Source organism: Hylobates moloch, unplaced genomic scaffold (assembly GCF_009828535.3).
Source record: "Hylobates moloch isolate HMO894 unplaced genomic scaffold, HMol_V3 SCAFFOLD_11, whole genome shotgun sequence".
Classification (NCBI taxonomy): domain Eukaryota; kingdom Metazoa; phylum Chordata; class Mammalia; order Primates; family Hylobatidae; genus Hylobates; species Hylobates moloch.
In genome coordinates, this window is record NW_026652286.1 from 45,781,439 (window position 1) to 45,792,602 (window position 11,164).

The 11,164-nt window shown below is 41.5% G+C and overlaps 1 protein-coding gene across 2 annotated transcripts in view; it reads right to left on the reverse strand.

The window, feature by feature from the left end:
- Window positions 1-6,266, reverse strand: part of RAB6A (RAB6A, member RAS oncogene family) — a 61,054-nt gene extending 54,788 nt beyond the window's left edge. For both annotated transcript variants that reach the window (XM_032166909.2, XM_032166910.2), the window contains exon 1: window positions 6,184-6,266. In XM_032166909.2, coding sequence (XP_032022800.1) covers window positions 6,184-6,213 — 30 coding nt within the window. In that variant the 5' untranslated portion in view covers window positions 6,214-6,266. The remainder of the gene's footprint in view (window positions 1-6,183) is intronic.
- Between the last annotated feature and the right edge of the window lie 4,898 nt (window positions 6,267-11,164).

The window sequence follows — 11,164 nt, forward strand, 5'->3', positions numbered from 1 at the left end:
GCGCGATCTCGGCTCACCGCAACCTCCGCCTCCTGGGTTCACACCATACTCCTGCCTCGGCCTCCCGAATAGCTGGGACTACAGGCACCCGCCACCAGGCCCGGCTAATTTTTTGTATTTTTAGTAGAGATGGGGTTTCACCGTGTTAGCCAGCATGGTGTCAATCTCCAGACCTCGTGATCCGCCCGCCTTGGCCTCCCAAAGTGCTGGGATTACAGGCGTGAGCCACTGCGCCTGGCCTCCTAAATGTATTTCTTTATAGCACTTTTGACTAGATTAATAAATTATTTGATTAACTGTTAACTGTCCAACTTCTCCCCACTAGAAGTTCCATGAGAGTAAGGTTGGTTGGTTTGTTCACTGCAGTATGCTATATACCCAAGATGCAGAATAGTGCCTGGTACATAACAAAAACTCCAGGAAATAAAGAAAAATGAAGATGTTGAGAATGACAAATGCCAGGGAAGATAAGATTTAGCACAGTTAGGGACTGGCTTTTGATAGGAAGAAGGCATTTACTGCAGTATACTGGAATGAAAGAGGATTGGTATAAATACTGTTACATGTACCCAGATGACGTGGTAAGAAAAATAAATACAGGCATTCCTGCCTTATACTTTCCATTTCTCTAAGAAACAAGGTCTTCAAAGTAAGGGTCAAAGAAGAGTGGTAAAAGTGGTAAAGTTAGGTTTTGAGGAGTATAGAGTTAGTATGAAATAGTTACTCCAAAGAGTGCTTGGTAAACTGATAACCTAGTTGACACTAGCAACATTAATGTATTCAAGAACCAATGAGGAGAAATGAGATGACTGGGTTCATAACGCGAATTTTGCCAAGCATATGTGATTGAACCAAAGAGAAGTGTATTAGTCTGTTTTGGCGCTGCCAATAAAGACATGCCCGAGACTGGGTAATTTATAAAGAAAAGGAGGTTTAATGGACTTGCAGTTCCACATGGCTGGGGAGGCCTCACAATCATAGTGGAAGGCGAAAGGTACTTCTTACATGGAGGCAACAACAGAGAATGAGAGGCAAGCGAAAAGGGTTTCCCTTTATGAAACCATCAGATCTCGTGAGACTTATTCATTACCATGAGAACAGTATGTGGGAAACTACCCCCAATGATTCAATTATCTTCCACTGGATCTCTCCCACAACATGTGGGAATTGTGGGAGTTACAATTCAAGATGAGATTTGGGTGGGGACATAGCCAAATCATATCAAGAGGCTAGAAAGTTACAGAATTTCCCATGGAGTCTAAGCTAAAAAAGGAGAAAGGTTAAGACAGAAGACACAGGACCCGATGTTTAAAAACAACATGGAAGGGCCGGGCGCGGTGGCTCATGCCAATAATCCCAGCACTTCAGGAGGCCGAGGCAGCCGGATTGCTTGAGCTCAGGAGTTTGTCATCAGTCTGGGCAACACGGCAAGAACCTGTCTCTACTAAAAATACAAAAAAGGCCAGGTGCGGTGGCTCACGTCTGCAATCCCAGCACTTTGGAAGGCTGAGGTGGGCAGATCACAAGATCAGGAGTTTGAGACCAGCCTGGCCAATATGGTGAAACCCCGTCTCTACTAAAAATACAAAAATTAGCCAGGTGTGGTGGTGCACGTGTGTAGTCCCAGCTATTCCAGAGGCTAAGGCAGGAGAATCGCTTGAACCCAGGAGGCAGTAAGCAGAGATTGCTCCACTGCACTCTAGCCTGGGTGACAGAGCAAGACTCTGTCTCAAAAAAAAAAAAAAAAAGAGTCCAGGCACGGTGGCTCACACCTGTAATCCCAGCACTTTGGGAGGCCGAGGCAGGTGGATCACAAGGTCAGGAGATCGAGACCATCCTGGCTAACACAGTGAAACCCTGTCTCTACTAAAAATACGAAAAATTAGCCAGGCGTGGTGGCGGGTGCCTGCAGTCCCATCTACGTGGGAGGCTGAGGCAGGAGAATGGCGTGAACCCGGGAGGCAGAGCTTGCAGTGAGCCGAGATTGCGCCACTGCACTCCAGCCTGGGTGACGGAGTGAGACTCTGTCTCAAAAAAAAAAGGCATAGTGGTGCACACTTATAGTTCCAGCTACTCAGGAGGCTGAGGTGGGAGAATCGCTTGAGCCTGGGGGGATGGAGGCTGCAGTGAGCCAAGATCACACCACTGCACTCCAGCCTGGGTGACAGAGTGAAACCCTGTCTTAAAAAAAAAAAAATTAGAAGAAAAATTATTTTTAAAAAATGAAAAAATAAAATAAAAACAACATGGAGGAATTAATGGGTTGAAGGTTTTGATGTGAACCACTGGGGTAGAAACTATTATAGTAAAAGTACCTGAATAAAAAAATTGGAAGGATACAAGATTGTGGTCTGAGAAGAGAATACATGATTTTCAGAGAAGGTCTGAGATTATGGAAACAAAAAGTACAGGAGGCTAGTAGATTGTCTATGTGAACATTACAGTTGTCTAAAATGCTGACAGGTTATAATGAAGAGGAGTACTATGAAAACAAGTGCTAAAGTATTCAAAGAAAGAAATAAAACAATCAATGTTGTTCTCAATGGTAAATGGTAATAATCACAAAAGAACAGAGCTTTTGGCCAGGCATGTTGGCTCATCCCTGTAATCCCAGCACTTTGGGAGGCTGAGGCAGGAGGATCTCTTGAGCCTGAGTTCAAGACTTAGGCAAGATGGCAAAAACCCATCTGCACAAAAAAAAATTTTTTTAATTAGCTGGGAGTGGTGGTGTGTACCTGTAGTCCCAGCTACTTAGGAGGCTGAGGCAGGAGAATTGCGTTAGCTCAAGAATTCAAGGTGGCAATGAGCTATGATCATGCCACTGCACTCCAACCTGGACGACAAAGCAATACTCCATCTCTTGGGGAAAAAAAAAAAAAAAAAAAAAAGAACGTTTTTCCCCCCAAAAAAGAATGGAGTCACCATCCATAGGGATTATGATAATCACTTTACAGATGTGAAAATATGTATTCTGAAAAATTTAGTAATTGATCCAAACCCATCCAACTACTAAATGGTAGAACTAAGACATAAATAAAGGTACTTCCAACTCTAAGGCTCATTACATAGCTTTCCTAGAAAAGAAATGCCCATGTTTTTGTTTTTCAGGAAGATTCAATTCAGAAGCCATATTCCTAAAATAAATACTTCAAATGTGGAAAAATACATACTAAGAGGATTCAGATTTTAAGATTACCCTAAAAACCTTTCTGAAAAATAAAAATGGTTTAATAATCAAGACAGCAGCAGTTAATGAGTGACAGCCTTAATCAGATTAACATTTGCTATATTACAAAGACAAAGCAATTGAAATCAAGTTTTTTTCTTTAATCTACCGAATGACAAATGAAATCAAGTTTTTATGCTAACTATAATATATATAAAATGGATAAGTAGATTAAGAGTAACTTGTTTTCTTTTTTTAACTTAAAATTTTTTTAATTCATTTAACAAGGCAATTTAAATCTATGCTCCCCAATTGTTTAACAAAAACATTTCATAACTGAAAAGTAGTGGTAATAAAAAAAACATTTCAAAGAGTTAACATGGTAAAAGATTTACAATGTGCTTAGTGCCTCAAAGTACTTGCTCTTAAGATTACTAATTTATTCCTTTTAGTTTGTTTGTTCTTTGATTTTTTGTATTGAAACTGTGTAGGTTGTAAGGGCAGACATCCTTACTTGTTCCTGATCTTAGAAAGCGTTCAGCCTTTCACATTAAGTATATTAGATGTGGCATTTTTATGGATGCTCGTTATCATTTTGAAGTTTCCTTCTATTCCTAGTTTGCTGTTGTATGTTTTTATCATGAAAGGCTGCTGGATTTTGTCAAATGCTCTTTATGTGTACATTGAAATGATCATGTGATTTTGTCCTTTATTTTATTCAAAGAATGTATTATGTTTATTGCTTTTTGTATATTCCACTTGTTAAATGACACATAGGCCAGGTGTGGTGGCTCATGCCTGTAATCCCAGCACTTTGGGAAGCCAAGGTAAAAGGGTTGCTTGGGCCCGGGAGTTCAATACCAGCCTGGGCAACATAGCAAGTCTGTCTTTGTTTCAATAATAATAATAAATGAAATAAAAATAATAGTGTATATCTTTTTAACATGTTGCTGGATTCAGTTTGGTAGCATTTTGTTGACAATTTTTGTGTCTATATTCACAGGGGATATTGGTCTATAGTTTAATTTTGATATCTCTGTCTGGGTTGAATATTAGAGTAACTGACCTCACAGAATGAGCTGGGTAGTGTTCTCCTCTATTTTTCAGAAGAGTTTTACAAAGTATTGGTATTGTTCTCCAAATGTTTCATAGAATTGACCAATGAAATTATCTGATGCTGGGATTTTCTATGTGGGCAGCTTTTTTATTACTAATTCTCTCTACTTATTATATATATATTCAGATTTTCTATTTCTTCTTGAGATAGTTTTAGTAGATTGTGTCTTTCTTGGAATTTGTCCATTTTACCTGTCATCTAATTAGTTAGCATATAATTGTTCACAGCATTCCATTATAACCCTTTTTTATTTATTTTTGAGATGGAGTCTCACTCTGTCACCCAGGCTGGAGTGCAGTGGTATGATCTCAGCGCATTGCAACCTCTGCCTCCTGAGTAAGCGATTCTCCTGGCTCAGCCACCCAAGCAGCTGGGACTCCAGGTGCCCGCCATTATGCCTGGCTAATTTTTGTATTCTTAGTAGAGATGGAGTTTTGCCATGTTGGCCAAGCTGGTCTTGTACTCCTGACCTCAGGTGATCCACCCACCTCAGCCTCCCAAAGTGCTGGGATTACAGGCATGAGCCACTGCGCCCAGTCAACCCTTTTTATTTCTGTATGGTTGGTGGTAATGTTCCCTCTTTGCTGATTTTAGAACTTGAGTCTTCTTTTTTTTCTTGATCAGTCTAGCTAAAATTAATCAATGTTTTGATCTTTTCAAGGAACCGCTTTTGGTTTCATTGATTTCCTCCACTGTTTTTCTGTTCTCTCTTTCATATATTTCTGCTTTAACCTTTATTAACTTCTGTATTAAGCATGTCTTTTTACTTTCTATAGTTTTGATGTTTTGACATCAAGGGTCCTTGATGACACTGGAGGGACTGCCCCTGCCAGGATTAGCTTTTTCCTTAGAGATAGTAAACTCACCTTTGAGTACTCCTTTCATAGGCAAACTAACCAATCCAAAGCCAACCCTAGCACCTCCTCTATGGCACTGAGGACCAATACTACACTGCCCTAATCACCTGGGCCAGGTACTAGACAACTAGGAACAGCCCCTCAACCCCAGAATCCCTGAAATTATCCGAACTAGCTAATCCTAAACCTACTTACCCTGTCTTGTGTGCCTCCCCTGAAAACCACAATCAAGGCTTTTGTCCACATTTCCCCAGCCACCTGCCTTTTAACTGACCCAGTGCTTCCCCATGTGGCCCCCGCTGGCATGGCATGCCCTCTTCTCTTAGGATCTGTGAGTATAACAAACTATCTTTTCAATGGCAATCATCTCCTGATCTATTGGCCTCACCATACAGGAATAATGATAACACCTAAATTTTAAAATAGCTTCTTCCTTCTGTTTGCTTTGGGTTTAGTTTTCTTCTAGTTTCTTAAAGTAGAATGTTAGGCTATTTATTTAGTATCTCTTTTCTTTTTTGTATAGCACTGCTTTAGTTGTATACCATAAGTTTTGGTATGCTGTGTTTTCTTTTTTATTCATCTCAAAGCATTTTCTAATTTCTCTTGTGATTTCATCTTTGACATTAATTATTTAGGAGTATATTGTTTAATTTCCACATATCTGTGAATGTGCCAAATATCCTTCTGTTAATGATTTCTAATTTCATTATTCATTTATTCTTAATTTCAAGTGTAGATAAAAAATGTCACAGAATCCTAGGCTTGGACAAAATCTATAGAGAATATCCACCATTACTTCTAATGCCATCCTAGATGATATTGGAGATATATTTCAACAGACTTTGGAAGAGACAAAAGAAATCAAATGATAAAGTTTATCCTAGGACTGGACAAAATCATTTACACATTGTATTTATACAGCATTTTCCAGATTACAGAAAGTACTTTTACATCCACAACTGCATGTAAATAATTTTTAAAAAATATCTTGAATATTGAATATTACTTGTAACACAAAATAGACAACAAATAGGCAAAAATACCTGATAGGTGTTGTCAAAACTGTCATACATGAATCTGGTGATCAAAGATGTCTTTCCAACTGAAATGAAACGAAAAAAAGATTTGCTCAGTGAACACATTACATTGGGTTCTCAGAAAATTTTTCTACAGAGAACTGCAATTAAAGTTAATGGGAAATATCTGCAATGGTTCTACTAAGAATAATTAAAACCCATCTAGCCCCAAGACTGTCAAAATGACTTTCTCCAAACACAGACAACCATCTTCCAATTTAAAAGCACAGGTAAACAGTATATAGTTAAAAGTTGAAAACATTGTTATTATATACTGACATTCCTAATTCACAAAAGGCCAAATAAGTGTTTACTTGGCCCTAACAAAAAGAATTAATGGAGGCTTAGGTCCACTTCATCTAGTAAATCAAAGTATAATCCCTGGGAGGAGAAAGGCAAAAGATAGTCTTAGAAGGGGAGGCTGGGCGCGGTGGCTCACGCTTGTAATCCCAGCACTTTGGGAGGCCGAGGCGGGCGGATCACGAGGTCAGGAGATCGAGACCACGGTGAAACCCCGTCTCTACTAAAAATACAAAAAATTAGCCGGGCGTGGTGGCGGGCACCTGTAGTCCCAGCTACTCGGAGAGGCTGAGGCAGGAGAATGGCGTGAACCCGGGAGGCGGAGCTTGCAGTGAGCCGAGATTGTGCCACTGCACTCTAGCCTGGGCGACAGAGCGAGACTCCGTCTCAAAAAAAAAAAAAAAAGAAGGGGTATGAGGGCTACAAGAGCTACACTGTTTTACGAGTGAGAAAAACTGGCCAGGTGTGGTGGTTCACGCCTGTAATCCCAGCACCTTGGGAGGCCAACATGGGTGGATCACGAGGTCAAGAGATCGAGACCATCCTGGCCAACACGGTGAAATGCCATCTCTACTAAAAATACAAAACTTAGCTGGGCAGGGTGGTGCACGCCTGTAGTCCCAGCTCCTCGGGAGGCTGAGGCAGGAGAATAACTTGAACCTAGGAGATGGAAGCCGAGATCACGCCACTGTACTCCAGCCTGGCAACAGAGTGAGACTCCGTCTCAAAAAAAAAAAAAAAATAATAATAATAATAATTACAGCTCTTGCCATTGTAAGTTATCTTTTGTGGTCCTTTTTTTTTTTCTTTTTTTTTTGACACAGGGTCTCACCTCACTCTCTCAGGCTGGAGTGCAGTAACATAATCATGGCTCATTGCAGCCTTAACCTCCCAGGCTCAAGCGATCCTCCCAGCTCAGTCTCCTGAGTAGCTGGGACTACAGGTGTGTGCCACCACACCCAGCTAATTTTTGTATTTTTTGTAGAAACAGGGTTTCACCATGTTGTCAAGGCTAGCCTTGAACTCCTGGGCTCAAGCGATCCACCCACCTTGGCCTTCCAAAGAGTTGGGATTAGATGTGTGAGCTACCATGTCTGGCCTGTGGTCATTATTTCTATCTTCTATCATGTCCACTCTTTCTGGGATGAATTTTGCAGATCTGCAGTTTGTCAATTTTTTTTTTTTTTTTTTTTTTTTGAGACAGAGTTTCACTCTTGTTGTCCAGGCTAGAGTGCAATGGTGCGATCTCGGCTCACTGCAACCTCCGACTCCCGGGTTTAAGCAATTCTCCTGTTTCAGCCATCTGAGTAGCTGGGATTACAGGCATGCGTCACTGTGCCCGGCTAATTTTTATATTTTTAGTGGAGACGGGGTTTCACCATGTTGGTCAGGCTAGTCTTGAACTCCTGACCTCAGGTGATCTGCTCACCTCAGCCTCCCAAAGTGCTGGGATTATAGGCATGAGCCATCATGGCCCAGCCAACATTTTTTTGATTTTTCCATCAACTTTTAGTCAATAAGTAATTTCACTGTATATGATTTAGCTATTTTCAGTTTTTGTTTTTTCTGTTGATTATGTAGCATATGAGGTTTTTTTTTTTTTTGAGACAGGGTTTCACTCTGTCACCCAGGCTGTAATGCCGTGGCGAGATCGTAACTCACTGCAGCCTTGATCTCCTGGGCTCAAGTGATTCTCCCACCTCAGCCTCCTGAGCAGCTGGGACAATAGGTGCATACCACCATGCCCCACAAGTTGATTTTTTTTTTTTTGTAGAGATGGGATCTCCCCATGTTGCGCAGGCTGGTCTTGAACTCCTGAGCTCAAGAAATCCACTAGCCTCAGCCTCCCAAAGTGCTGAGATTACAGGTGTGACTCATGGCGCCCGGCCTGAAACACAGACTTCTTACCCTCTTTGAAATCAGTTTTGACTGACAAAGGGTGATCGTTCACAATATATAAAGACTTTCTGAAAATAGAGGAAAAAGAACAACCCTTTAAACCACAATGAGGTTTTGGGACATAGCTATTAGAACAGGTAGACTTAAAAAAAAAATGATAACACCAAATGCTGATGAGGATGTAGAGAAATTGAACCATCATGCATTGCTGGTGGGAACATAAAATGATACAGTCACTGTGGAAAACAGTTTGGCAGTTTTTTTTTTTTTTCTTTTGAGATGGACTCTCGCTGTGTCACCCAGGCTGGAGTGCAGTGGCATGAGCTCGGCTCTATGCAACCTCCGCCTCCTGGGTTCAAGCGATTCTCCTGCCTCAGCCTCCCAAGCAGCTTGGACTACAGGCATGCGTCACTACTCCCGACTAGTTTTTTGTATTTTTAGTAGAGATGGGGTTTTACTGTGTTGGTCTCGAACTCCTGACCTCAGGTGATCCACCCGCCTTAGCCTCCCAAAGTGCTGGGTTTATAGGCGTGAGCCACCATGCCTGGCCAGCAGTTTCTTATAAAACTAAACATGCACTTATCATATGACCCAGCAATCATACTGTTAGGCATGTATCCCAGAGAAATAAAAACTTTTGTTCACACAAAAACCTATACATGAATGTGCATAGAGCTTTATTTTATTCATAATACACACACACACAAAAACTGGAAACAATCCAGATATCCTTCAATGAGTAAATGGCTAAACAGACTCTGGTACATCCACATGATGGAATACTATCCAGTCATCAAAAAGAATGAACTATTGATGCATATAATAATTTAGATGGATCTCAAGGGCATTGTGCTTAATGAAAAGTCAATCTCAAAAGGTTACATTTCCTAAATGACAAAACCAGAGAGATGAACTTATTAGTAGTTGCCAGGGGACAAGGGAGGAGGGACTGCACAAGGGAGTTCCTTTGTAGTGCATGGATCAGTTTTGTATCTTGACTGTGGTGGTGGTACATGAATTTGTACGTAAGAAATCTCATCGAATTATACACACACACACACACACAAGTGAATGCATGTAAAAAATGGTGAAAACTTAACCAAGTCTGTAGTTTAGTTAAAAATATTTTACTGGCTAGGCACGATGGCTTACAACTATAATCCCAGTATTCTGAGAGGCCAACGCAAGAAGATTACGTGAGCCCAGGGGTTCTAGACAAGCCTAGGCAACATAGCAAGACCCTGTCTCTACAATAAATTTAAAAATTAGCCAGGTGTGGTGGCACGTGCCTGTAGTCCCAGCTACTCAGGAGGCTGAGGTGGGAAGATTGCTTGAGCCCAGGAGATCGAGGCTGCAGTGAGCCATGACAGCATCACCGCACTCCATCCTGGGCAACAGAATGAGACCCTGCCTCAAAAAGAAAAAAAAATTACCAATGTAAATTTCTTGGTTTTGATATTATACTACCATTATATAAGATGTCACTATTGGTGGAAGCTGGATGAAGGGTACATGGGACTCTATGTACTATTTATTCTTATGTTTATTTTTTTCTATGTACTATTTTTGCAACTTTAAGTGTATTATTTTTTCAGAGTAAAAAGCTTTAAAAAGATGGTAGCAATCCTTTAGAAAAAAAAAAATGGGCAAGTGGCCAGGCGTGGTGGCTTATGCCTGTAATTCCAGCACTTTGGGAGGCTGAGGCGGGTGGATCACTTGAGGACAGGAGTTTGAGACCAGCCTGGTCAACCTGGTGAAATCCAGTCTCTACCGAAAATACAAAAATTAGCCGGGTGTGGTGGCCCATGCCTGTAGTCCTAGCTACTTGGGAGGCTGAGGCACGAGAATCGCTTGAAACCAGGAGATAGAGGTTGCAGTGAGCTGAGATTGTGCTACTGCACTCCAGCCTGGGTGATGGGGCGAGACTCTGTCCCCACCCCTACCCCCGCCAAAAACAATAGAAGGCCAGGCGAGGTGGCTAATCCCTGTAATCCCAGCACTTTAAGAGGCTGAGGTGGGTGGATCACCTGAGGTCAGGAGTTCAAGACCAGCCTGGCCAACATGGCAAAACCCCATCTCTACTAAAAATATAAAAATTAGCCAAGTGTGGTGGTGGGTGCCTGTAATCCCAGCTACTCGGGAGGCTGAGGCAGGAGAATCGCTTGAACTTGGGAGGCAGAGGTTGAAGTGAGCCGAGATCGCGCTACTGCACCACTGCACTCCAGCCTGGGCGACAGAGTGAAACTCTGTCTAAAAAAAAAAAAAGAAAAAGAAAAGAAAAAGAAAAAAGACCAGAAACAGAGTTTATTGAGAAAGAAATGCAAATAATCTTTAAGCTTATGAAAAGACGACCTGATGACCTACCTTGCTCATAATAAGAGAAACGCAAATTAAACCTACACTGAGAAACAATTTCTCACTCTCGAAATTAGCAAAAATCCATCTACAGAATGCAATATGATGTAGCTGCGAAAAAAAGAACAGAGAATGGACTCTCTCTACATATTTCTCTTTCTTTTTTTTTTTTGAGACAGGGTCGCACTCTGTCACCCAGGCTGGAGTGCACTGGTGCAATCTCGGCTCACTGCAACCTCTGCCTCCTGGGTTCAAGCGATTCTCCTGCCTCAGTCTCCCGAGTAGCTGGGATTACAGGTGCCAGCCACCACGCTGGCTAATTTTTTTGTATTTTTAGTAGAGACTGGGTTTCACCATGTTGGTCAGACTGGTCTTGAACTCTTGACCTCAGGTG